The sequence below is a fragment of the Desmodus rotundus genome, chromosome 7, assembly GCF_022682495.2.
Source record: "Desmodus rotundus isolate HL8 chromosome 7, HLdesRot8A.1, whole genome shotgun sequence".
In the NCBI taxonomy this organism is placed as follows: domain Eukaryota; kingdom Metazoa; phylum Chordata; class Mammalia; order Chiroptera; family Phyllostomidae; genus Desmodus; species Desmodus rotundus.
The window spans coordinates 11,298,637-11,325,502 of NC_071393.1; the positions used below are offsets into that span (position 1 = coordinate 11,298,637).

At 57.6% G+C, this 26,866-nt stretch overlaps 1 protein-coding gene across 1 annotated transcript in view; it reads left to right on the top strand.

Moving 5' to 3' along the window:
• The first annotated feature begins 561 nt into the window (after positions 1-561).
• TRPV4 (transient receptor potential cation channel subfamily V member 4) overlaps positions 562-26,866 on the top strand; it is a 33,880-nt gene continuing 7,575 nt past the window's right edge. The window contains exons 1-10 of the mRNA XM_024566782.3: positions 562-630; positions 14,575-14,988; positions 16,586-16,758; positions 20,814-20,966; positions 21,682-21,822; positions 22,388-22,686; positions 24,042-24,221; positions 25,538-25,696; positions 25,867-25,959; positions 26,264-26,337. Coding sequence (XP_024422550.1) covers positions 14,606-14,988; positions 16,586-16,758; positions 20,814-20,966; positions 21,682-21,822; positions 22,388-22,686; positions 24,042-24,221; positions 25,538-25,696; positions 25,867-25,959; positions 26,264-26,337 — 1,655 coding nt within the window. The 5' untranslated portion in view covers positions 562-630; positions 14,575-14,605. The remainder of the gene's footprint in view (positions 631-14,574; positions 14,989-16,585; positions 16,759-20,813; positions 20,967-21,681; positions 21,823-22,387; positions 22,687-24,041; positions 24,222-25,537; positions 25,697-25,866; positions 25,960-26,263; positions 26,338-26,866) is intronic.

Here is a 26,866-nt window from a genome sequence, read left to right on the forward strand (position 1 = left end):
TGGGGGGAGTGAGCTGCCAGATCTAGGGAGGTAATCGAGTGGCGGGGGGAGAAGGTGAGTGCGTGGCGGGCTCACCTTCACCATGCGATAAAAACGCACGCACTGAGCTCCTACAGGCTCCGTGCTACGCGCTTGTAAAGAGGTGAAGGAAAGGAGCTCCCGTTTATTGAGCCCCAGACCAATCCACGCAGACCTGTGTCTGAATTGTCTGCTGAGTAAATGAATGAACGAACGGATTCGGGGGTCGGTCCATTCACAGAAGAGCGAGCAGTGCCAAGGCGGCCGAGAGAGCAGCCCGAAACCTCGGGATTCCAGCCAGAGCCCTCTCCAACAAGCGCCTGCCCCTCCTCCCAGGGATCCGGAGGCCCGTTTTCTGGGTGAGGAAATTGAGGCTCCCGGTCCGACCCTTCCCCGCCCCAGAGGCGGCGGATCGGACAGCGGGCGGGTGGGTGCAGGGGCCGCTGCGTGGGCCCGGGAGCCGCGGGTGGGCGGGGTGCAGGCCCGGGGGTGGCGCGCGGCCGGTAACCTGAGCCGGGGGAGGAGAGACGCTGCTGCGGGCGGGCGCGGGGAGGGCCGCGGGGACTCAGGAAGCACCGCGCTCCCGGCCGCCGGCGCCGCGCGGTCCCGGAGGTGAGTGTCGCCTGAGCCCTCGGGGCCGGGACAGTCAAGGTCGTCTCCTGCTCCTGGGGACGTCTCGGAGGCGCCAAAGGCTCTCCGGGGGCGCGGGAAGCGTGGGGCTCCGTTGGGTTCCCTTGGGCCGGGCTTCCCGGGGTTCAGTTTTATCACCTGTGAAATGGGGCGCTGCCATGGGCCCTGGAGGTTCCAGGTCTGGGAGAGGCAGGGCCGGGTCCTCAAGGAAGCCCCGACGCCCACCTGGGCGGGCATCGCCGTTTGGGGGGCTGGGAAGAGGGGGTGGGTGGGGGTGCGCTCAGTCGGCCCTCTGAGCGAGCTGGAGGGAACTTCAGCGGGCACTTTCGGTTGCTGAGTCCCAGAGAGATGGCTCTTCCCCGGGGAGGCAGGAAAACCTTTAACCTCCAGCTGTGCGGCGGAGACTGCGGGGAGGTCCAGGGGTCCAGGTTGGGAGGACTGGGGGGAGACCTCCCGGCCCCCACTTGCCTGAATACCAACCGCGGACAGTTGGTTGAGCTACTCCCACCACCCATGTAGATGAGGAAACTGGGGTCAGGTCAGGGTGTAGCCAAGTGGCATTTAGATCCAGGGCTGCCCAGCTCCAGAGCCCTCCCACCTGGCACCCAGAGGTGCCCTGGAAGGGGTGGGGATGGGGGTGGGCCCATGGCTACTCTGGCTCAGCTTCTAAAACCAGAGCCTTGGGTCGGTATGGGGGTGGGGGCACTAACCCCTGAAATCCTAAGTAGATGGGCTTTGTCCTGGGATGCTAAGAACCACTGAGCTCTGGGGCACGGACGGGGAGTCTAACTCAGTGACTGCTTCCGGAGGAAGGTGAGGAGGTGGCCTTAGAGAGGTCAGGTGGAGCGGGCAGGTGGAGCGGGCAGGCCCCGTCATCTGCGAGGTTAAAAGTGGTGCCTGCGTAGAACCCGTGTGGACCAGCTCTCCTCTCTGCCACCCACTTCTGTGGCTTCAAGCTAGGCCCTTAGCTGTCTTCTGTAAAATGGGGGTAGCACGGGGTGAGCCCCATACCCCGGGCTGTCACGAGGACCAGTGACCTAAGAGGAGCCCCGCGCAGTGCCTGGCACCCACTCAGCACTGGCCGTCGTTGTTTGTGCCGGTGGTTGCTGCCCAAACACCTTCTCAACAGAAAGGGGCGAAAGAAGGTGATGGACCACGTCTACATTTCTCCGCTTCATTCTGTTTGAATCACAGTGGGGACCAGGAAGGCCAGGGATCCCTCTTTTCCACCTTTTTTAGCAAATCAGGGGTGGGGGGCTTCCCAAACAGGTGGCAAATGGCACTCGTGGGCCGGTCGGATTCAGGTTTGTAAAACCACGTGGGGTCGTTTGGAAATGGAATAAGCAGGCGAGTAAACCTTGGGCTTGCAGAGCCGAAAAATCGTTCCGTGTGTCTGGAGCGCGATGTGAACAGGGAGGGAAGGGCTCAGACAGGCAGGGGCGAGGTCGGGCCCAGAAGCCCTAAGAGTCCAGGCTGGGAGGACACGCCACATGTGTGGTGTGGAAAGGTCCCCCCGGCTACCGAGTGCGGGCCAGGCAGGGAGGCTGGTCCCTAGGCTGGGGAAGATGTTCAGGTGGAGAGATGTGAGGCCACGGGTGGGGACTGGAGAGGGGCCACTGGAAGGAGATGTAAGAGGGATAGAGATGCACAAGGTTGACCTCACTGTGCCTGGCACATAGTAGGTGCTCAGTAAACCCTTATGGCCCAGCTAAGTGACTGAACACATCTTTGTGAGAGAGGGGGGTCCGTTGAGCTCTTTTGTGTGTTCCTGGAGAGGGGGGTCCCACATGGAATGGGCATCTCTTCCCCTCACAGGCCCCTGACCTGCTGCCTGCCTCAGTTTCCCCCGTGTGACTCTGGGAAAGGCACTCCAGGTTCTTCTCCAAGTCCTAGGGACCCAGGGAACAGTGCTGTGTCCTGCCACACACACAGGGTCAGGGGAGCCAGGAGAACGCTTCATGCCGGCTGGCCCTCTGGAATGCGCTGCATTGCTAATTTGGAGAGGAATTCACCTGTTAAAGATTAATTCAGATGTCTTGAGATACCTATGGTCCTGCGCCCCATAGTTGCCGCTCTGAACTCTGGGTACAAGGTTCTGCCTGGCTTTCACCAAGTGGGGCTGCATTAGTGGTCATGACGACGGCAGCAAGCATTTATTTACTGGGGACTTACTATGTGCCAGACACTGAGCCAAACACCCTTAGCATGTTTGGATACAAAACTATGATCGTACCCATTTTTGAGAGGGAGGAACTGAGGTCTGAGCAGTGAAGTCGCTTGCCCAGGGTCTCTTAGCTGGGACCGGAGCTCCCTTTCAAAATCCATGCCCTTTGCGTCCGAGGTGACCTGTCCCCGTTTGTCTTGGTCCACAGTCAAGTGGAAGATGCTCTGTGGTACAGAGATAAGAACCTGAGCTGTTCAGACATGGGCTCAACCCCTCGGCCCACTCTGCCCTCACCAGGGGAGCTCAGGCAAGTCACCCGGCCTCTCGGAGCCTCGGTTTTCTCAATCTGTCGCACGGGCTCTCAGTTCCTGCTTTGCAAGGACAGCCAAGGCACATGGATGGGGCTCCAGAGCACCCTCTTCTTCCTCATCCCGTCCACTGACCTGTTGCAGGGTGTGCCTTCCTCCAGCTCATCCCTAGGGTGTCCCCTGAGAGCCCCTCCATGGCAGGCAGGTGTGCAGAAGGTAGCGGGGGAAAAGCTGGGCTTGTGTTCGGAAAAAGGCCGATGCCTTTTCAGCCATCAGCGTTTCCTACTTTCCTGATTTAATGCTGAAGAACTAAAGCTGGGGCCTGGCTCCCCACCAATTCCCTCTGTCCCGGGACCTCGGTTTCCTCATCTGCAAAACCGGGACGATGATGGTGCCTGCCTCGTGGGGTGGTTGCAGAGTGTCTTCAGCACACTTGACTATTTGAATTATAACCAATGCCCAGTGCCGATGTTCACTTCGATGGGGCTGTAGTCACATCTCCCCTGGAGGTGGGCAGCAGCAGGAAGGTGGACTCCCGTTTACATCTGAGAAAACAGACTCAGAGAGAAGCAGCTTGCCCAGGCATGCTTATGGCAGAGCTGGACTGGAAGCCAGATCCGAGTGGCTCTGGCCCCCTCGGGTCCCTGAAAAGCCCAGTGAATGGCTTAGCATCCTTCCTGGAAAGCCACCTTGGACACATACCTCTTAGAATCTGTCCCACCTCAGTTCACATCTCAGTTCTGCCATTCACTGCTGTGTGACCTCAGGAAGTGGTTTAACCTCTCTGTTTCTGTGACTGCCACCCAGGGTTTGCTGGAAGTCGGAGCTTTGCCAGAGTGAGGGGGATTCAGGGTATTCCAGCTGCCACTCCTGCCCTGGCCGGGGTACCCCTTGCCTTGAGTACCCTCGGGTCCCACGAGCTGACACCCTGCCTGGCAGGAATGGCGAAGGGAGGCCAGGCCCTTACTTTCATTGTGACTTCGGCTTCCTTCCTGCCCAGTGTAGCCCTTTCCTGACTGACCATTGGCTTCTCCTTTCTGCCCCAAGCCTGGGTCACTGCGGGCCATGTGATCCCAAGGAGCAGATTTCCTTATCGGTGAGGATGGGTCACAAAGACCATGCCAGGGGCATAGGAGGCCCCCCCATAAATGCTCCTACGGCTGCTCCAGATGAGGTCAGCAGATAGGAAAGGCCACAGAAGGAGGTGGGGCAGGAGGGCGGTGATGACAGGCGGGCCGTCGACCAAATGGGAACACTCTCCTTTTTCTTCGGGGGTGAGTAACGGCTGCCCTGCCCACCCCCCACCCTGCCAGCCCCCACACAAAGGGCTGCTCAGTCTCACCAGGCGTCTGCTTTTCCTGAGGGTGGAGTGGCCTGGGTTACACCCGGCTGACCAGGAGGACTGGCCACCTTCTGGGAAGCTCCTCGTGTGCATGTGTGTGCGTGGAGGGGGAACTTCCAGCGTACATGCCAGATGGGGCCCACGGACTCAGAGGAGACCCCAGCGGGCGAGGGGCCAACTGACCTCAGGCAGGACCTGTTGGCCTAGCTTATGTGTCTTCCCTTGGCATGGAGGAGAGGCTGGGAAACACATAGACACGGTGGAGGAAGGGAGGGAGGGAGGGAGGGAGGGAGGGAGGGAGGAAGAAGGGAGGGAGGGAGGGAGGAAGGAAGGGAGGGAGGGAGGGAAGGGATGGTTGAACAGACAGATCACCAGGCAGGGGTATCAGAAAGACGCCTGCTCGTATTCAGGCCCTGGTTCCAAGACAATGAACTTGGGCAAGTGTCCTGACTTCTCTGAGCCTCAGTTTTCTCATCTGCAAAAATGGACTCATGATAGCTGTTGTTCTCTCTGCGGGGCATGGGGGCGGGGTGTTGGCTTTCATAGTAGGTGCCCGATAAATCACCTGGGAGAGGGTGGGAGAGGGTGGGAGTTAGCCAGTTAGTTGGGTAGAGATTGGGCTTTGGAGGTCTGTCTGCCCTGGTGACAGTGACTAAGCTTGTCTTTGATTCGCTTCATTTGTATCCAGGAGTTCCTTTGCTCATTCATCCAGTCACTGATTTGGTCATTCGGCAAGTATGTCTTGAGTAGCGACTATGTGCCAGGCCCTGTTCTAGGTACTGGGGACTCGGGTGACTAGAGGAGCTCCCATCCAGGTTCCTGTCATTCCGCACACAGTCCTCTGGGGCTGACACCCATAGCGACCAAGCAACCCAGAGGTGGGTACTTCAGTTCACTCCCTTTGAGAAACAAGGAAACAGCCTCAGAGAGGTGAAGCGATCTTCCTGGGGTCGCACAGCTACTAAGTGACAAAGCTAAGATTCGAACTCCAAGCCTGTCTGCCTGTGGCATCTCAGCCCCTCCCCACGGTGCCAGCTGTCCTGTGAGCTCCGAGGGGTGTGGCATTTAGCAGGGTGGCCCCAGAGAGAGAGGGCTTCATTAGTCCCCGAAGGGATGAACTCAAATGGGTTTAAAAGCAGGGGATTGGAATCCTGGCCGCTCTCCTTTCCTGCTGAGGTGTGACCTCAGCTGAGTCTCTTGGTCCCTTTGAGCCTCAGTTTGCTCATCCGTGAATTGGGGTAACAGTAACGCCTACCTCAGGTGGGAGGTGAATGTGAAATTACTCGCAGCATGGTAGGTGTTGGGTAAATGTCAGCCCCAACCTCCCCTCCTCTGGGACTTGGTTCATTCATCTGGGAATGAAACAGTACTAACCTCTGGAGTCATTATTGGATTAAAACAGGTAGAAGGTGTGGGGCTAGCCGGCTCTGCTGGTGGTGGGATTTTAGGCACTGGCCCCAGCCCTGTTGGAGGCAGTTAACCAGCCTGCTGTTGGCACAGGCTGGCGGTGAGGTGCTGGGGCAGAGGGAGGACCTCACACCGCCTTTCTGTTGCCTCAGGCTCCCTTCCCCGGCTCGAGCCCAACCCATTCATTCCGCCTGTCTGCTCTTTCCTCTGGGGTTTTTTCAGATGTGAATGAGGTGGAGGGGTGTGTATATGGACAGGTGGGTGTCCTATCCCCCCTGGACTCAGTCTCCCAGGTGGGAAACGGGCCAGTGCCAGTCCTGATTGCTTCCTAGAGGTGGTGAGAAACAGAAGTGAGAATTGGAGAAAACCCCTTCTCCCAGCCGAGTCACAAGCCGGCCCTGGAGCCAGAAAGTCTGGGTCCCAGCACCCGCTCTGCCCTCCCCTCTCTGGGCCTCATCTCCCCAGCTGTAAATTGAGGGAATGTTAACAACATAAAAAAGCAGCTGCCATTTGTCGAGCGCTTACTACATACTAGGCACTGTCCTAAACTCTTGATTTATCACGTTGAATCCTCACAGCATCCTTTCGGGGTAGGTCTGAGCTATGGTTTTATTGTTTAATTTAAAGCACGTCTGTGCAGTCCAACAAGCAGTTACAAAGCAAACACTGCTTAGCCCTCCTGGGTGGCAGGATTCCCCCACTTTACAGATAAGGAAACCGAGGCCCAGACTTGCTCGAGGCCACCCAGCCTGTGAGTGGCAGGTGGGGAACAGAACAGGTTGTCACGCGGTTCCCAGGGCTAACAGCCCTCTCTGGGGGGTCTCTGTGACTGTGGCTGTCCTCCAGGAGAGGGGCCGGGCCAGGGAGAAGGGGCTCCGAAGGGCCGGAGACCGCCCTCAGTCTGGGCTGGAGTTGATAGCATCGTGCAATGAGTGGGACCGAGCCTGAGAGGGCAGGCTCCTGGGGCTGCGTGCTGACCACAGGGGGCCAAGGCGGGGAGGGGGTGGGCCCCTACTGAGGAAGGGACAGCATATCCTTAAGCCCCTGCTGTGTGCCAGGCCCCCCGTGTGTCCCTGAGGAAACTGAGGCTCAGGGAGGGGAAGCCACTTGTCCAGGAGTCTGGGCCGAGAAGGGTTATTGGGGTGTAATTCACATGCATACAACTCATTCTTTGGAAGTGTACAATTCACTGGTTTTTTAACGGATTGAGAGTTGTGTAGACATCCCCACTATTAGTTCTAGAACTTTTCATCGCCCCCGAAAGGAACCCTGTACCCATTAGCAGTGACTGTCCCCTGCCCCGCCCAGCCCCTGGCAACCATAACTCTGCTTTCTGTCTCTATGGATTTGCCTCTGCTGGACATTCCATGTAAATGGAGCCCTATCATATATGGACTGGGTGTCCCATGGTACATGTCCTTGAAATGGAGCCACACTGCCTCCCAGCGGCCCCCACCCCAGGCTGGGGACCCTTGGATGTGCATGGGTGTCCATGAGAGCTGGGGGGAGGGGTGGTATTTGTGCACACTGTTGGAATCCCCCCAGCCAGGGGTCTGCAGAATGACCAAGTCTTTGCCGTGGCCACACTGACCTTGCCCTCTGTGGGTCCAATGAGTCACCCCAGCCCTGCCCTGCCTGGGTGGTGTGAGCCTGAGGGGGGCACCCTCCTGGGTGGGGGGGGGGCTGCCAGGACACTGGGGCTCTGTCTACCCTGGACAGGCGGCCACTGTGCAGCAAACAGGAAGCGGGCTGGGCCCCGCTAGGTAAATACAGGCGGGCTGGGGAAGGTGCCCAGCGTGGCGTGATGCCCCCTGCCGCTGCTACTGGCCAGGGAGCCTGGCAGGCAGGAGGTTTCATTTGGCCCGGGGGCAAGGTCCCAGTGGCGGCTGCTGTGAGGTGGCTGCTGGATCCCGGGCTCTGGGCCCAACCACTCTGCCCTGCCTGGCAGTCACACGTTCCCGGTCCTCAGTCGGATTGTCCATCCGCCCTCTAATAATATTTATTATAGTGACCCCGATGGTACCAACAGCCCATCCTTTACCGAGTGTGTGTGCCCTGCCAGGCACTGGGCTCAGTGTTTTACACACTTGCATGTAAGCCTCCCAGCAGCCCACTGGGTTGGGTACTGGGATCACCACCATTTATGGGTGACGAAACCAAGGCACAGGAAGGCCAGGTGACCTGCCCAGGGTCACACAGCTGGTGAGTCAGCAGGCAGCCTGCCTCCCGGCTGTGGTCCCCACCACCCACCCTGCACCACTTCCTCTGCCCCCTCCTTCCACTCACGCTTCCCTTCTCCAGTCCCCTGTCCTTGTAAAGTATCCATGGAAGGCACAGGTCCTGGGGCCGCATCGGTTTTAATCCTGCTTACCCCACTCAGGAGCTGGGCCACCGCAGACGAGTGACTGCACCTCTCTGAGCCTCTGTTTCTTTACCTGGAAGTTGGGGTTTGGACCAGGCTGGTGTCTCCTCCCTGGCACCAGCCAACCTTAGGGTCCTGTCCTCCTAGTCCCTTCCCCATTCTCACCTCTCTCCAAGATGATCCAGAGTGACAGGCACTCCCAGTGCTGTTTGTGCCGGGGTACTGCAGAAGGTGGGGGCCCCAGAGGTTGGGCAGGAGCCCCAGGCTGGGGCAGGAGGAAGTGCCCTGGGTCTGTCTAGGAGCCCCACACCTTCCCCTGGTGTGCCTGCTTCCTACCCACCCACCCACTCAGCTTCCTTCTGACGTTTCACCTCTCAGTGCCCCAGGCTGCACCATTCCTCCACCCTTGACCTTGCTGTCTCCTCCGCCCTTTTGTTCCTCTCACTTCCACCCTGTCAAGCCCCAGTCCAAAGACCCCTCCTCCTCGCAGCCTCTCCCTGTCCCCATCACCCTCTTCCCCTGCCTGTACCCACCCCGAAAATCAGGGGCCCCTTGTCTTATAAGAAAGCAAACGTTTATGAATGTCTCAACCTGCCTGGGGCGGGGGAGGGCAGCAGAGACAAAATAGTCCCTACCTTGCGGAAGGAAAGCTAGAGGAGAAGACAGGAGGTGAATAAAAGGATAATATATGTGCACGTAAAAGTTTAATCATGAGAAGTGCTATAAAGGGAGTGTATGACGCTCGAGAGCAAGGCTTTGCAGAGACCTGGAGAGAGGGAGGCAGCCAGCCAGCCAGCCCGGGAGCCGCTGGGCACAGGGAGCAGCCTGGCAGAGGCCTGCAGCCAGGAGCGCCACCCGCCTTCCCTCCGAGGTTCTTTTATGAGGTTCCACTCTTAGGTGCTTCCCCCACCAGGTGCCCTGCAAGCGGTGGCACTTAAAATATGCCTTTTGGACTGAACTGATCCCAGAGGGCGGGAACCAGGAAGAACCGGCTCCCTGAATCCCCCTCACCCCCTGGAGCCACCCCACATGCCCAAACTTGCCTCCAGATTTAATCAGCTTTCCTTGATCACGTAATCAGAAGGATGGGATTTGACAAATATTTGCCAGGGTTTCCATGAGGTCAGGCAAAGCCATGGGGGATGGGTGAGGTGAGGATGGCCCCCCTCCTCCACCCTCTGCATGTTCAGGGTGAGGGGAAGGGGGTGATGGAGCAGGAGACCTCTCCAAGCCCCATGTTGAACCCAGGACCCTCAGAGAGGGCAGTTAGCTCTCTATTGAGGGCTTTCTCTGGGCCAGGGGCTGGACTCCATTCCTGTAATTCTCAAAGGGACCCAGTGAAGACCCCATGGGCAGGTGAGGACAGTGAGGCTCAGGGAGGCCCAGGGACTTGCTCAGCTCGCCCAGCTGACGAGAGGTGCCTGTGAGCCAACCCCCATCTGTCTGACGTCAGAATGCATGCTCTTCCCAGGCCCCAGGGCTCCCACTGGGTGAGGGGTGGGTTTGGTTTCCCCAAGTGAGTCCTCAGGGGCCATCAGAGCAGAGAGGACAGTGTGGGGACCCTGGCTCAGCGTCCTCGCCCTGCCCAGGACCCCTGCACCCCTCTGAACTTGGCCAGGCCCGAGCTCTCCTGGTCTACACAGTGCTTGGCACCACCAGGCATGACTCTGCTTTCTGCTTTGTCCGGCCGATTCCCGTTTCCCTCAGGAGGTTGTCAGCCAAGAGGGCAGGGATTTCTCTTGGTCTTGCTCAGGTCTGTGTCCCCAGGACCTGGCACACAGTAGGTGCTCATTAAATATTTGTTGACTGACCCTGGCCAGGTGTCTCAGTTGGTTGGAGCGTCGTCCCATACACCAAAAAGTTGCGGGTTCAGTTCCTGGTCAGGGCATGTACAAGAGGCAACTGATTGATGTCTCTCTCTCCCTCTCTCCCTTCCTCTCTCTGTAAAATCAACTAAACACATCCTCAGGGAAGGATAAAAAAATAAAATACACATTTGTTGAATGGATGAATAGGTAAATGGCTTCTAACCCTGTTCCGTGGGCCCTGAGCTTCCGACCCCACCCCATCCATCCTGGTATGACTGTCATCCGTGTGTTGACAACAGTCCAGTGTCTATATACAAACAAAGCACTTGGGTGTTTGAAACGGAAACATTTGAAATCTGCGGCTTTCCGTGAACGCGGTGGGAACCTGTGTGGGGATGTCCGCGCTCCTGCGCCAGGGTCCTCGGCGGAGCCGCTGACGCTCACCTGGTGCCAAGAGTAAGCACACAGGCCGCTCACACGCACACGCGGACTCGCAGCCTCTGCCCGCCGCCTGCGCCCCTCCTCCCCTCCTAAGTCTGGAACGGGGCTGGAATGTGTAATTACAGCCCACGGGGGCAAATTAGAACAGGGAGTGAACTCCTTCCCGGCCGCAGAGAACCGGGGAGTGTTTGGGGAGGGAACTGCCACAGAGCAGCAGAGCGGCCGTGTGCCTGTGTGTGCCTGTGTGTGTATACGTGTGCACTGGTGTGCACACGGGCCTGGGCGGTGTGATGTGGAAGGAATCCAGGGTTAGGATCCAGAGGCATCCACGCCCTGGGTGTCCTCCCAGGGCCTCAGCTTCCTCAGCTCTGAAATGGGAGTAGTAGCCCAGCTTTGCTTGCCAGGCTCTGGGGGCCTGACCCAGGGTGCGGCCCGGAGGGTCTTGGTGGATTTTCACAAGAGCTGTGAGTGCCACTCTGCACCTGTGTGTGCCTGGGACGGCGTGAGGACAGGTCAGCTGGGACTGTAGCGCAGTGGTGATGATGATGGTGATTAAAGCGTTTTCCAGATGCTTCGTAGGTGCCCGAGAGACACCCGACCTCCCTGCTGTCACAGCAGCCCTATGGGATAGACACTGTTATTGTTTGTTTTATTTTATCCTCCCCCAAGGACATGTTTATTGATCTTGGAGAGAGAGGGAGGGAGGAAGAAAGAGAGGGAGAGAAACATCGATCAGTTGCCTCTCCTACACGCCATGATCAGGGACCGAACCTGCTACCCAGGCACGTACCCTGACCGAGAATCGAACCTGCGACCTCTCGGTTTATGGGACGCCCCAACCAACTGGGCCACGCTGGCCCGGGTGGATAGAGGGTGGATAGATGCCGTGACTGCAATTCTCAGTGGACAGGTGGGGAACTGAGGCCCAGAGAGATTAGTCTCAGCTGGTAGCAACAGTCCCTCCCTCCCAGGGCTACTCCGCAGCTTGAAAAGGTACAGTAAGGCTCAGTGTGGCGCCCGGCTCCCACGCTGGGCCGTCAGCTGAGGGCTCAGGGCAGCCCAGGCGCTGCAGCCACCGCCCAGCTTGGAATCCTGACTCTGTTGCCTGTGGCTCTGGGGCCTCGGGCAGTCAAGCTCTCCGAGCCTCAGTTTCCCCTCAGTAAAATGGGGATTTCAGCAGTGCCTGCCTGCTGGGCATGCTTCTGCAGCTGTAGTGCTCGTGGCGGGGACTGTCCTTGCTTGGTAAGACGTTTACCAATGTCCCTGGCCTTGACCCACTAGGTGCCCGTAGCCCCTCTCCTCCCTGCACATTTTGACAGTCCCCAGGCTTTGCCATGTGTCGTTGGGGGGGCAGCACGGCCCCCACCAGGAGTCGCTGATCTGGGAGTGAATGAGGGTCTGGTGAGTGTGCACGTAGGCCGCTGCCTGGCGCAGAGGGAAAGCCACAGCATCCCGACAATGATGGAGGTTTATCTCACGATTACGATTTCATCATAATTAAAATGCTAATAATGATCACTGTGTGCTCTGCCCAAGGCTACGAGCAGCCAGTGAGTGGCTGGGAGGGGATTTGAACTCGGGACTGGCCAACTTCAGGCCTGCAGTTGTGCAGCCCCCAGAAACTCTGGATACTGTCTGGGTTGTGGTTACTTAGGGGACAGGGTGCAGGTGTGATGGGGGTCTGGAGGGACCCTCCTGGCCTCCTCTGGCGTTGGAGCTCCCTGAGGCGGGGGCATCTGTGAGGCCCTGCCCCAGTGGGGGAAGGGGTGCCTTGGGAAGGGGGAGGGTGTTGACAGCGAAGGCATGTGCCCAATGCCTCAACCCCCCTGACCTTGGGGTCCCCAGCAAGGCGGATGGGGCTGTTACTGGGGAAGTCTATTTCCCCCTCGATGCCCTTACCCCCAACTGATACCCTTTCCTGCCTCAACATGCCCCTGCATTCCTGCAGGACAAAGCCCAGAGTTACGGGGCTGCTGTTAGGGGACAAGGATCCAGGTCTCCATCTCCCACCTGGCTGGTGGACAGGAACTGCTGTCTCCTGAGGTCCTACTAGGTGCCAGCACTGAGTGGGTGCTTCAAATCCCTGAGGTCGCTAGCATCTCCCAGGAACTCTAGGAGGAGGCATGGTTGCCAGTTTTATAGGTGGGGAAAACCGAGGCCTAGAGAGAGGAAGTGGTTTGCCCAAGATCACCCCGCTGCTCATTAGCAGGGCCAGGACCTGTGCTCCTATCTCTTTCTTCTTCCTTTGATTATAATCATCGACAGCCCCCAGTTTAATCCCAGGGTAGGTGCTGGGTGTGCGTGGTGTCATTTCATTCTTCCTGAAAACCTATGAAAAGCAACTGCCGTCCTGTCCTGAATGACTCCAAAACCTGGGCTGTCCTTCCACACTGCTGCCCAAGGGGGCTGGTCCCCAACAGGAGCTCTGACATCTGTGTGCCCCCCTGCGTCCTCCAGGAGGGAGAGGCCTCTTGCACTCCCCCCACCTCTCCAGCCCAGGCCTTCCCTCCTTGCAGCCGCAGAGCAAACAAAGTGGGAACCCGGCTTTATGCGCTCCTCTGCTAATGTGATGGGCAGGAGGGGAGACAGAAAGAGGACTTTTCACACATCCCCCTGCTGCCTGGGTGGGATGGTGAGGGTTCCAGGAAACTAGCCCTGCCTGCCGGCAGGCTGCAGAGGGCATGCTGCAGCAGGCAGGGGCTGCCAGCCCGCAGGGCCTGGAGCCAGAGAGACCTGGGTTCAAGTCCAGCTCATCTCCTCCAAGCTGTGACTGCCTCTCTTTTATTTATTTATTTAGTTATTCATTTATTTATTTTTATTTTTCAAATAATTTTAGTTACAGTTGACGGACGATATATTGGTTTCGGGTGTAGAACCCAGGGATCAGACATTTACAGCACTGGCCAGGTGACCACCCCGACAGAACCAGAGCCCGTGGACGCGGAGTTGTGAACATCCAGTCATTTGTGTTGTGTTGTCATGTGACCACGGCACCGTAGGGAAGGCCGACTGTGCTCCCTGGGCCGCACCTCACACCCGTGACTGTTCTCTAAGCACCAACTCCGCTTCCCCATCCCTTTACTTTTCCACCCACCCCCAACCCCCCAGCCTCTGGCGTCCCTGAATGCTGTGTCTGTGAGTGTGACTGCCCCTCTTGAAGCGCCACTTCCCTCCTCTGAGAAATGGGAACGGGTAATGCCTTTGTCAGTCACCAGGTCATTTGTCCGTGTGGCACTCTCCTAGATGTCAGGGATGCAGGAGTGAGCCAGACAGGTGCAGCCTGGGAATTCACTGGTCCCATAAACAAATGGTCAGGGAGGGCTTCCCAGAGGAAGGGACAGTTGAACTGGAAACACAGACGGGTGGGAGGTAACCAGGCAAAGAGGGCAGTGTGGGGGACAGCCTTGGGCACTGGGGGTGGTGTTTGTGGGGGGGACGGGAATGTGGGGGGAGTCAACTACAGCCTTGGAAACTTGCTTTCCTGTGCTGGAAAATGGGGCTCAGAGTGATGGTGCTGGGTGGGGAAACTGAGGACTCCTGGGTCACTGCTGAGGGCACAGTGGGTTTACACGTGTTTCCCGAGCATCTACTGTGCCCGAGCTTGGGGCTGTGCGTTGTAGGTGCTGCCGTGTGTCAGGCACGGTGCTTGAACCCCTGTTTACAGGTGGAAAGGCCAAGGTTGCGTGCGAAACGTTGACTTGCCCACTGTCACACTGCTGCTAACCATGGGGCCCGGCTCTGCGCCCTGTGCTGTGGGGCTCCGAAGCTGGTTGGGCTGGTCAGGAGTCAGCTTCAGCTCCAGCTGTGGGGTCTGAGGCTGACTCCGACCCTTCCTCCTCCAGCTCACGCCCAGAGTAGCTGGACCCGAGGCCGACCGGCATTTCCAGGCCCCTGAAAGAGGCTCCTGTTGCCGCTCCTGCCCAGGGCTGGCGCCAACCACATCTGGGAGTGGCCACCCTGCTCCCCTGTCATTACAACGGTGGCTTTGAAGCAGCTGGCAGCAGGGCTGTTTGCCCACGTGGGAGGGGGCTTCCTGGAGCACCCCCCCCCCCACCAGCCTGGCTCCGCCTGACTCTCCTCCTGTTCCCTTGCAGGCCCAGCAGTGCAGACAGGTCTGGGGTCAGCATGGCGGAGCCCAGCGAGAGCCCCCGAGCGGGACCTGCAGAGGTGGCTGAGCCCCCCGGGGATGAGAGTGGCACCTCTGGTGGGGAGGCCTTCCCCCTCTCTTCACTGGCCAACCTGTTCGAGGGGGAGGATGGCTCCCCTGTGCCCTCGCTGGATGCTGGCCGCCCCACTGGTGCGAGTGACGGGCGTCCGAACCTGCGCATGAAGTTCCAGGGTGCCTTCCGCAAGGGGGTGCCCAACCCCATCGACCTGCTGGAGTCCACCCTGTATGAGTCCTCCGTGGTGCCCGGGCCCAAGAAGGCACCCATGGACTCTCTCTTTGACTATGGCACCTATCGTCACCACCCCAGCGACAACAAGCGGTGGAGGCGGAAGGTCATGGAGTGAGTACTGCTGGGCACCCGGTCAGTGGTTTCCTCCTCTCTACTGAGTCCATCTGCCCATCCGTCCACCCGCCCACCCTCCCACCTGTCCATTCATCCGTCTGTCCATTCACTTATTCATCCATCCATCTGCCCACCTGCCCACCTGTCCATTCATCCGTCTGTCCATTCACTTATTCATCCATCCATCCACCCACCGACCTGCCCATCCTTCTGTATACTTGTCTGTTCATCCATCAATCCATCCATTCATCCATGTACTCATCCATTCATCCAGCTACCTGTCTTTCTACCTGTCCATCCACTTGTCCAGTCCATCTGTCTGTCTGTCACCATTCGAATACCTATTTACTTATCTATTTATCTGTCATCTATTTACTCATCCAGCCCTTCCGTTTCCCCACCACCCATTCACCCACCCTTCTGTCCTCTCATCTGCTCACTGTTCCTGTTCCTCCAACCAGTCACTTATCTGTCAAACTATTCATCCTCCATTCATTCATTCATTCATTCATTCATTCATTTCTAATATTTTTCTAATTTCTCTCTCTCTCCCTCTCCCTCTTCCCTCCCTCCTTCCTTTTTTCTTTCCCTTTCTCTCCTTCCTTCCTTCCTTCCACCCATTCATTCACCCAGCTATTTGTCCATCCATTTGTTCATTCACTCATTCACTTGCTCAATCACTGACTCACTCATATTTTCATTAATTTCCATCCACCCATCCATCTATCCGTCCGCCTTCTCCTGCTGGCACACACCCCAGCAGGTAGCTGGGGACGAGGGTGTTCTTTCCATTTCATACTTTGGCTCAAAGGTCAAAGGTCAGGAGCAGATAAGATGGGGCTGCTCAGGTGCCTTGAGGGGCCACACCAGTCTCTGTCCCCATCGTCAGGACAGCGCCTCTTTTCCCTTCCCGGGACCCCGCCACTGGAGGGGGATCTCTGGTGAGGGCTCTTCTGCCCCTATGACCTCTCCCTCTGCCCCCCAGTCTGCCCTGACCTCAGTCTCCCCCTCCACTTATCCCCCCCATCTTCCTCCTCTCTCTGCTCCCCTCCCCTCTTTTCTTCTCCCTCCAAGTCTGCCTGTCATTCTTACTGCCCCTCTGTCTGCACCAGGCACAGAGTAGGCGCCAGATAGTGCTGTCAGCTAACATTTACTGTGGGGGGGCCTCGAACAAGACACCTGTGTGCATGGCCCCATTTTTGTCAAGTGCTTGTTGAATGAATAAGTTAGTGAGTAAATGAATGGTTGAATAAACGAGCAAGCTGCTCTACCTTTCAGTCTGGTGTTCCCCTTTATTTTCCCAGTGTCTTTGTCTCCTTCAGTCTCTCTCTGCCTTAGCAAGTGTTCAACAAATGACAAACGGAAGGGCGGATGGATGGATGGATGGATAGGTAGGCTTGTATGTTTCTGTCTGTCTGTCTCCACCCAAAACACGTCCGTACTAGGTAGAGTGTGTTGGATAAAACATCCTTTTGTGTCTCTCTTCTCAGTCTGTCCCTAAGGCTCTGGCTTCACCACCCCATCCCCTGGCTCCAAGGGATGGTGGGGTGGGCAGGGGACAAGCCCTCCCATCACCTTGCCCTCCCCACTCCAGGAAGCAGCCGCAGAGCCCCAAAGCTCCTGCGCCCCAGCCACCCCCCATCCTCAAAGTCTTCAACCGGCCCATCCTCTTCGACATCGTGTCCCGGGGCTCCACCGCCGACCTGGATGGGCTGCTCCCCTACTTGCTAACCCACAAGAAGCGCCTGACTGATGAGGAGTTCCGGGGTGAGCCACCCAGGTGGGGAGAGAGGACAGGGCAGCCGGTGATGAGAGGGGGCCTCATATCGGGGGACCTCTTTTCCCTTAGCATCTTCCCCTGGGTCAGTGGGCTGCACTGGCCAGAAAGAGCACTGGACAGGGAGTCTGGTCCTGTGTGTCTTCACTATATTACTTAACCTCTCTGGGCCTTTGCTGTCTTTATTCATTTATTTATTCGGCCTTTATTTAAGAACATGTCAGTGTAGTAGGTAAGCAGAGTTCACCCACTGGGGTTCATATCCACCACTTAAGGGGTGTGTGGCTTCTCCGAGCCTCAGTTTCCTCATCTGTAACCTGGGGAATGATAATAGCACAGTTGCACCTCCAAGCAGGGGGAATTCCATAGTGCTGAACACAAGGCAGCTGGGGTTCTGGGGAGCCCCTGCTCCCTCTCAGGGGAGCTCGGGGTAGGGTGGGCCATCTGGCCCAATTCCGCTTCTGTTCCCAGGCTCAGCCCCATCCCCACCCAGCTTTCTGGCTTCCCTCCCTGGGCTGAAGGCTTAGTTACCACTACCCAGGACCCCCTATCCCAGAGTGCCCACCCTCCGGCCTTGCCCAGGGTGCAGACACCTCAGGGCGCCAGCTTCCTCCACCGCCCAGGCCTTCCCTGTAAATCCCAGAAGGTGGCCTGTGAGCTCCTCCACCCGTCAGCCACCTGCTCTGGGCCTGACACCAGGTGAGCCCTAACGCCCTGGCCAGGGGATCCCACAAATCATCATAAAATGCCAGGAGTTGTGTTACCTGCTACAGAGGAGCATCTGTCCCAGGAAGGCGGGCCCGGGCCTACAGCGTGGGGCCATCGAAGCGTCAGGGAGGTCAGCAGAGGCCGTTTTGAGACTTCAGGTGCTTTAAGTAGACTAAGTGCCGAAGCGGGGCGGCCAATCTGTGGCCTATTGTTTTCCTTTATCACCCCGATTCTCTGAACACCAAACCAATCAGTGCAGTGTCCTTGTGGTGGTCAGAAATGGAAACATTTAAGATTTGTAAGTTACCATATCTATAAGAAACTCATTCCCGGTGCAGGCCAGGTGGTGTTGCCTCGTTTGGGGCACACACTCAGCGCTGTGGGAGAATGGGGGTCTCGTCTGCCCTCGGAGGGTCTCATCGACAGAGTGCAAATCATCTCACTGGAGGTGACCCACACAGAAGCTCTGGCCAAATGGCCCCCTGCCTTCCCAAGTTCGTTAGGCAGAAGCGAGGAGCCTTGGGGCACAGCGAACCCCTATGACACGGGCACCGAGGGGCCGATGCCTTTAGCAGCACCACGGAGAGCTTACCAAGGCTTCTTGCTGGCTTCTCCTGAGTGGGGGGCCCTTAGCCCAGGCTGGGAACCCCTAGGCCAGGGTGTCTGTGCTTGAGCATGGGTGGGGGACTCTAAGGAGGCTGGGGGGCACCTGAAGTTGTAGAGGATAGTGTGTGTATAGAGGGGACTGACTGTGAGAATTGTTAATGAAGCCGCAGGGCCCCTCCCTTGCTCTGGACCCTTCCAAGGCTCTGTACCGAATTTTGAGCTCTTGCTTGGGTGTTTGTTTTCATAAACAAGACCTCCACGTTGTGTAAGTCTCGGGCCCCACAACACCTGGATCTGCCCCTGCATGTATTTCCAGCCAGAGGCTCCTGAGCTCATCTTTGCGCTGCCCCCCTCCCCATGGTTGTTTGACAACCTCCTCCAACATCGGGCCCTGCTCCAGCAGCCCCACCCTTCCCTGTGGGCAGAGCCACTTCGCCACCTGGTGGTCACGTCCTGGAACTGCATGTCCCCATTTCTGGGAAGGCACTGTGTTTGGCATCTCATCCCAGGCTCCTGGCTGGCAGCCCCCAAACCCCACTATAGCTTAGGTCTGGGGGTGTGGAAGCCCAAACCCAGGGTCTAGTTCTGTGCCCTGTACTCTGGGCTACCTGTGGTTTGGAATTACCTGTGATGCCCAGCTCACCTGTCATTGAATGTGTGTTAACTTATTGGTCTCCTACCGTGTGTTAAGTGCTGTGTTCAGCATAGGGTAAACAATGGTGAGTGAAGCAGACGTGACCTTGTCCTCAAGTTGTACACAGTCTTGCTAAGTGAGACCAGCATTGATGAAGCAAATAAATGCACAGAAATACATGCACAGTTACAAACAGTAACGTGTGTCAACAAGAGACTGTATTAGAGGATTTGACCTAGTTGGGAAAATCTAGGAGAGCTTCCTGGAGGAGGGGATGCTCGAGCTGAGTATGAACAAGTTGCAGTTAACCAGGTGAAAACAGAAAGGACTAGGTGGGGGTTGAAGGGATAGCATGTGCAAAGGCCCTGTGGCCCACTGTGATCAAAATTATCCTTGGCACGACCACTCCCCCTGCTAGGTGGACCGTGGGCTGAAGGACGTCAGAGGGTCTTGTAGAGACCAGGCAGGTGCCTTGGGTAGCGAGAAAGATGGTGCTTGGGCCTGGGTGGCGGCAGCAGAGATGGAGAGCGCTGGAGGGACTAGAGACACAGGTAAAGTCAGGAAGACATCCTGGGAGTGGATGTAGGGGAGAAGGGAGGACAAGGACAAGAGAGATGCAAAGGTTTTTGACTGGCTGGGGACACCGTCCTCTGAGGAGGGGTCGCATGCAGCCTGGGAGTCTGAGAGGGGCTTTGGGGAGGGCGAGGTGATGAGGTCAGCCTGGAGAGTCCTGAACTGCCAGACAAAGAGGACACAAGTAGAGAACACACGGTGGCCTCCTGGAGGTTAGAACGAGTGTGGGTGTGTCTGGACAGAGTTCCCAGGGGCCTCGCCTACACTGGGGCAGCCCCCTTCCCGCTTAGGCAGACAGGGAACTGGAGTCCCTTACTCATTCAAGACACTGTCACCTGGGGTTGACTCTGGGCTGGGTGCCAGGGTACAGCAGGAGGCTCCAGGAGACTCTCCCTGGGTCAGTGGGCTCCAATAGCCTCACTCCTGGGGTCACTGGAACTGCACCGAGGCCTCTGCGAGTCATCCACACTCTGCCCACCGATCCCGGCATCCCGGGTGTGGCTCCTGAGGCGCCTCCGTGGAATGGTAACTGCAACAGCAGTATTTATGGAGGACTTCTACCTGCCTGGTGCTGGGCTCACCCACAGACCTCTGTAGCTCATCGATCTCCCTGTGTGGCCTCAATTGAGCTAGGAAGGAAACTGAGGGAGCAAAGCCAGGTGTGAACCCCAAGGCGCCTGGCTCCACACCTGCACCTCCCATCCCCGAACCCATTCCTGTGTGCGCTGGTCCCAAGCCCAGGCTGTGTTGCCACGTGCCTGATCCACCGGGGAGTTCTCTTCTCCTTGGCTCATTCTTCTAAGGTATAAATCAACTCATAACCATAAAAGTTAATACAGGGGAAAGAAAATTGCAAAGGGACATTAGCAAGTGTTAGTGGCGGGTGTTACGGACCCATTAGTACCAGAGACTGACTTCATGAGAGAGATTGGACAGCGGGATGAGACGTTGCTTACGGCGTTATTACTGCTGCATCTGCGGAACCCCCAGAGTCCCCTCCCTTCCCTCCTAAGTGTCCGCCATGGCAAGCAGTCCTTGCTTTGGGGAACCCTGCACCTCCTCTTCTCCCCTCTAGGGGCGCTGGTGTAAATGCTTCATGTAAACGAAGAGGGTCTATATTCACAGAGGTGGGCCAAGGCCCTGCAGTGTCTGGCCTTTAGAGGTTCACCGCCCTCATTGGCGTATTAAAGGCTGGGAGAAGCCCCTGTGGGGAAGAAAAATGGTTGGCTTCGTTTCATCCAGCATTTCCCCCATCTACTTGAGTTTTAAAGTCCCCTCCGAATCTGCTTTGGTACATACCAACCTCTCTACAGGCAGCAGCTTCCCACGTTTTAAAGAGCTTCAGCCCCTGAGTTTATTTGACCCCCTCAGCTCCATGCGGGGCAGATAGGGGACAGTTTCAGAGCGGAGGCATGACAGAGTCAGGACTCTGGTCCCCTGGCAAGTGCCCTGCCCCCTGCTGCCCAGGAGTTCCGGGCCACAGGCCCAGCACCCCTCATCCTGCACGTCTGTCTGTCTCCCCAGAGCCGTCCACGGGGAAGACCTGCCTGCCCAAGGCCCTGCTGAACTTGAGCAATGGGCGGAACGACACCATCCCGTTGCTCCTGGATATCGCGGAGCGCACCGGCAACACCCGCGAGTTCATCAACTTGCCCTTTCGGGACATCTACTACCGAGGTGGGGCCCTGGGCGGGGTGGCAGGGATGCGAGGGTGGCGGGGGGCGGGGCGCACCATCCTCACTTGTCTGACCTCTGAGCTTCAGACTGGGCCCCAAATGCCAGCATGTACCTAGAAACCGATTGTTGAATGAATGAATGAATGAACGAACTCTGATATTCTGCACTCAGAATCAAAAGTGCCAAGATTCTGAGATGCACTGAGTCTAGTGGTCCTTGAACTTGGAATTCCGGACCTAAGATGCTCTGGGTCCGGACGCACTAGGGCCCTGTGATTATAGTTCTGTGGGCCAACGGGGCTAAGAAGCAAAGGTATCATGAGTCCCAGCTCCTGGGTCTAAATTCTGAGATTTTGTGGATCAGGCCTGACCTTTCAGAATCCCGGATGTGAAGATTCAAATTCCATGAATTTTATAAACCAAGCCCACAGTCCTGTGAGACCACAAGACTGTTGTTTTCTCTAAAGCCTCTCATGAGTCTGAAAGTTTCCCCCATCTGGGATCCCACAAGCCGGAGCCCCTCTGAGCCTGAACTGCTGCTCGCATGCTCTAGGGGGTTTAGAGCCTTGTGTGGCGGAGAAGCCGCATCCGGGACTGTCTGAAAGTCCTTTGCTGTCCTTGGATGCAGCCAGCGAAGGCTCTGGCCTGTGGCCCCCACCCCTCAAGACAGGCCTGGGCACTGGGAGCCTGGGTGACTGTCCCCACCCCCTCTCCAGGTCAGACCGCCCTGCACATCGCCATCGAGCGCCGCTGCAAACACTACGTGGAGCTCCTGGTGGCCCAGGGAGCCGACGTCCACGCTCAGGCCCGGGGCCGCTTCTTCCAGCCCAAGGACGAGGGGGGCTACTTCTACTTTGGTGAGGAGGCCTGGTGGGGGCTGGGAGGTACATGGTGGTCTCCGTAGCCCTGACCCCTCCCCAGATATCCAGGGCTCAGAGGGCACCTTGTACACAGGCCACGTGTTGGTCTTGGTCATTGAGGTCTTGCCTTTGAGAGGTAGAGCGCCACCTCACTTTGCTGGGCCTCAGCTTCCCCGTCTGTACAATGGGGTCATCGGGGGGTGTCAGCACCCTGCTCCTTTTTCACGTGCATCCTTTAGTCCAGTGCATGCTGGGACCAAGGGTCAGAGAGCAGGGCCCGAACGTCATCAGCACCATGTCCCAGTGGACCAAGGAAAGATTCTGAATGTCACCCCTGCTTAAAGGCATGTGTTATGTGGGGTTCAGGGACAAAGTCTCTCACAGCCTCCATGCCCCCCAAACTGCCACACCCCGTCTTCCCAGCATCACCCACAGAAATGCGAGGTTGCCACGGGACACGGTCCCATTGACCGCTGGTGTCTGTCCCCTGAAAATCTGCAGGCAAAGTTCCACCCTGGGCCCCCTTCACTGACCGCGCCCCCTCACCCTCCTCGGTCCGCAGGTGAGCTGCCCCTGTCTCTGGCCGCCTGCACCAACCAGCCGCACATCGTCAACTACCTGACGGAGAACCCGCACAAGAAGGCGGACATGCGGCGGCAGGACTCCCGCGGCAACACCGTGCTGCACGCGCTGGTGGCCATCGCGGACAACACCCGCGAGAACACCAAGTTCGTCACCAAGATGTATGACCTGCTGCTGCTCAAGTGCGCCCGCCTCTTCCCCGACAGCAACCTGGAGGCCGTGCTCAACAACGACGGCCTCTCGCCCCTCATGATGGCTGCCAAGGCAGGCAAGATCGGGGTGAGTGAGGGGCGGGGGGCGCAGCTGGCCCGCTCACTCGTGTTGCTCACGCAGACATACTCACACAGAGGAGGGGGTGCTGCCGGCATGCGTTGCTATGAAGATGTGCAGCCCCTGTCATCAGGCCAGCCCCAGTGTGCAGGTGTTCCGGCTCCAGAGCCTGCTCCCTATTGTTCGGCCAAACTACTCAACTCCATCCCAGAGCCCCTCTCCTTATCCCACCCCGCTGGAGGCTCGCTGCCCCACTCCCACCTGCTGGGACGAGCCACTGGTAGAAACCTGAGTCCCAGGCCTGCAGGGCCCCACGGCTGGGCCACTGGGTGGCCAGTTCCTTCCCCTCTCTGGGCCTCACAGCACAGAGCCCCGAGCAGGGGGTCTCAGCCTCGGCACTACTGACCTCTGGGGCTGTCTGGGGAGTGTTGTGGGATGTTGAGCAGCATCCCTGGCCTCACTAGATGCCAGTAGCAGCCCCTCCACCACTGTGACAACCAGAAATATCTCTGGAGGTTGCCAAACTGCGCTGGGGGCCATGATTGCCCTGGCCGAGGACCAAACCTGGAGTGCGGTAGTCAGGAGTCCCCGGGTTCAAGGCTTCCCAGCCTGCGACCTCAGGCATCTCACCTCTCTCTGTGCCTTGGTTTCCTCATCTGTAAAATGGGGCACTAACAGAGCCTTGAGGTGTAGTGTTGTTCTGTGCACTAGATGAGGTGTCTGGCTTATAGCTCTTAGTGCAGAGCCCGGGATGAGTAGTAAGTGCTCAATAAAAGGTAGGGGTCCATATCATTCTATTAAAAACGTAGCAAAAGTTACTACTATTGAGATGTATACCCGTCTTGAGGCGGTGGAGAAGGCCAGGTTTAAATTCTGGCTCTGTCCTACCAAACCGCATGGCCTGGGCACCCCCACCCCTCCCTGTTCCTCAGCGTCCCTGTGTGTAGGCCCACGAGAGTAGGAATGGTGGCAGGCAGGGCTGGTGTGGGGGTTGCTGTTGGAATTAGTGTCGTAGCAAGTGTGATTGATTGCAGTTTCAGTTACATAAAGACGAAACGCATTACAAGTCACATTTGTAAGGCTGGCCTGGGTTCAGTCTGGCCTCGGCTGTGCGTGTGTGGCCCCAGGGGACACCCTTCTTTTCTCTGAGCCTTCGTTCGCTCGTAAAGCCAGACAGTGAGGGTGAGCATCAACCAAGATGATGTGAGGAAGGGGTCTGGCCCACAGCACACGCTCAGTAAATATTTTCCTTCCCCTTCTGCTGCTCTCTGGGGATGTAGCGTTTGATGGGCCTTGTCCAGCCCCCTGGGTCTTCCCCATAATGCCCCTCCCCAGGACCCCCGCCTCTCCTTCCCCCTGTGCAGGTCTTTCAGCACATCATCCGTCGGGAGGTGACGGATGAGGACACCAGGCACCTGTCCCGCAAGTTCAAGGACTGGGCCTACGGCCCCGTGTATTCCTCCCTCTATGACCTGTCCTCCCTGGACACGTGTGGGGAAGAGGCCTCTGTGCTGGAAATCCTGGTCTACAACAGCAAGATCGAGGTGGGCGCCAGGGCAGGGCCCCGGGCCCAGGGCAGGGGGGTGTGGCTGAGGGCAGGGGAGGTGACCCTGGGACCCTATCTGTGGGTCTGTGGGCTGAGTGCGAAAGAGGATGCCAACAGAATGCTCGGAGAGACGTGAGGCCTTGGGCAGGAAATGAGAGGAATCCAGGGCGGGTCTTCAGGGTCGGGTGGACTGGGGCAGAGTTCTGGCTCTGCAGCTCGCATGCTGTGTGACTCAGGGCAAGTGGCTCAGCCTCTCTGAGGTTGAGGGTCAGGGTAGTACATGTCCCACAGAGCTGCTGGGAGGACCAAATGAGTTAACTTTGGAACAGCCCGGCAGAGTAAATGCTGGGTGTCAGCTGTTATCATTCGTAGTTGTTACATGAAGTTTCGAAAGCGCTTTTTCTTTTCCCACTGAGCAGTGTTTTGTGAACGACGTTCCACACTATTAAATATTCTGGACTCTCCTTGCTGTGTGCACATGCACCACATTCTAACGAACCGCTCCTCTCTCCTTGGTCGTTTGGGTTGTTTCTGCCTCAAACCGTCAGGAATAATATGCGACCCGTCTTTGTGGCTGTGTGGTTGCACAGCTGCATGGTTGTGAAGAAACTCAAGTCATTGGCGGGACAAGGTGCTGCACGATTGGGCAGGGAGTGCGGGGCCTGGGTGCAGACGGTGCCCCCCAGCCCTGGCTCTGCCTGGCTCGGACAGAAGCCTCTTCTTGTTGGAGCTCCTTCCCTCACTGGGAAGTCAGTGACGGACTTGACATCCAGCAAGGGTGGTGGGAGGGTGAGTGTTTCCAGTGCAAGCAGACCGATTGGCAGTTTCTGCCCAGGGCACTGTGTAGAGAACTATTGTGCAGGACTCAATTGTTGATGTCTGCCCTGGTTCGCAAGTGGAAAATTGTGGTTAGTTAAGTATTTCTCATCCTTGGGCTACATTTCCCAGTCTTGCTTCCTGAGTTGGACTCTCTGAGGTTGAAGCCCAGGGATTTTTACCCTTGGCAAGCTCCATGGGTGGTTTTGCTGCCAGCAGCTTGGTACCGCCCCCAGATTGGAGTTTGGGGGCCATGAGAATACGTCCCAGCTCTGGGGTCTATGGATCTAGAACAGGCTGGAAAGGTAGGTTGGGGCAGAACTGGGCAGAGCCTCGATTGCCGAGCCCAGGAGGTGGGGGCTGATTCTGGTGCCCTCTCCATCCCCCCGGGAATCCTTGAGTACGGCAGAAGAGTGGGTTAGGAGGAGGAAATGTTCTCGAGGCAGAGGCTGCAGTCAGCCTGTGGAGGTTGGCCCCTGACCGCCCTGGCCCCCCTAGAACCGCCACGAGATGCTGGCCGTGGAGCCCATCAACGAACTGCTGCGTGACAAGTGGCGTAAGTTCGGGGCTGTCTCCTTCTACATCAACGTGGTCTCCTACCTGTGTGCCATGGTCATCTTTACCCTGACCGCCTACCACCAGCCACTGGAGGGCGCTGTGAGTGACTGTGAGCCCCCCAGGGGCTGGGGCACCCAGTGGGGAGAGAAGGAGGGAGGAGGCTCCTGGGACCCAGAAATGGGGGATGTGGGGGATGTTGGGGGAACATCTGGATCTGGGGCCAGAAGTTTGAGGCGCTGGGTGAGGACCTGCGTGTTCCCGCCCCCTAGCCGCCCTACCCTTACCACACCACAGTGGACTACCTGAGGCTGGCCGGGGAGATCATCACACTCTTCACCGGGGTCCTGTTCTTTTTCACCAACGTGAGTGTTTGGCCCCCAAACCGACCTGCACATCTCCTCCCCTTCCTCTATGTCTCCTAGCTCTGCTCTCCTCCTCTCTCTTCCTTCTCCTCCCCTTCCTCCTTTCATTTCCCCTTCTCTTCTTTTGCCTCCTTCTCCAACCCTATACACTCCTCTGCTCTTTCCTCCTCTCCCAACAGAAAGGAGTCCATCGGCTTTTCTCTGTACCACAGTCCGCCTCGCTACTCTCTCCCTTCTTCCCCACCCCAACCCCCCTGCACTCCTGTGGCTCCACCCCGTTCACCTGCCACCTCCCCGCCTCCAGATCAAAGACTTGTTCATGAAGAAATGCCCTGGAGTGAACTCTCTCTTCATCGATGGCTCCTTCCAGCTACTCTAGTGAGTAGAGGCCACGGGCTGGCAGCTCCGGGTGAGAGGAAGATGGGGTTGGGCTGGGACATCATCCAGATGGGGGTGTGGGGGTGTGACCCTATTAGGAGTGAGTTTACACAGCTGGACATCTGGAGCCCAAAGTCAGGACGAGGCCAATCAATGTTAAACAAGAGGGTCTTCTGATTAAAGCAAGATTCTGGTTGCTAGAGAGTTACCACATACACTGGATAGAAATTACTTAACCTCTGATGGTGGTGGTTGATTGCTAATGTCTGCCTGGAGTGCCACGTTGAGAAGAATCTTGAGGCCAAGCCTGTGCTTAGTGGGGAAGAGTGCCGTGGTTGATGAATGATGCCTGCCCAGGGCCCAGGAGCAGTTATCACATATGCGCTAGTCTTTTCCCTTTCCCTTAGAGTTAGGGAGCAGTGCAGTTCCCTTAGCCACCAAAGCTGCCCTGAGCACCACTGAATCTTTCTCTGGCAGCTCCAAAGGGCATCACTGCGGGATCTGGCGGGGCCTCGGGGTCATTGCACAC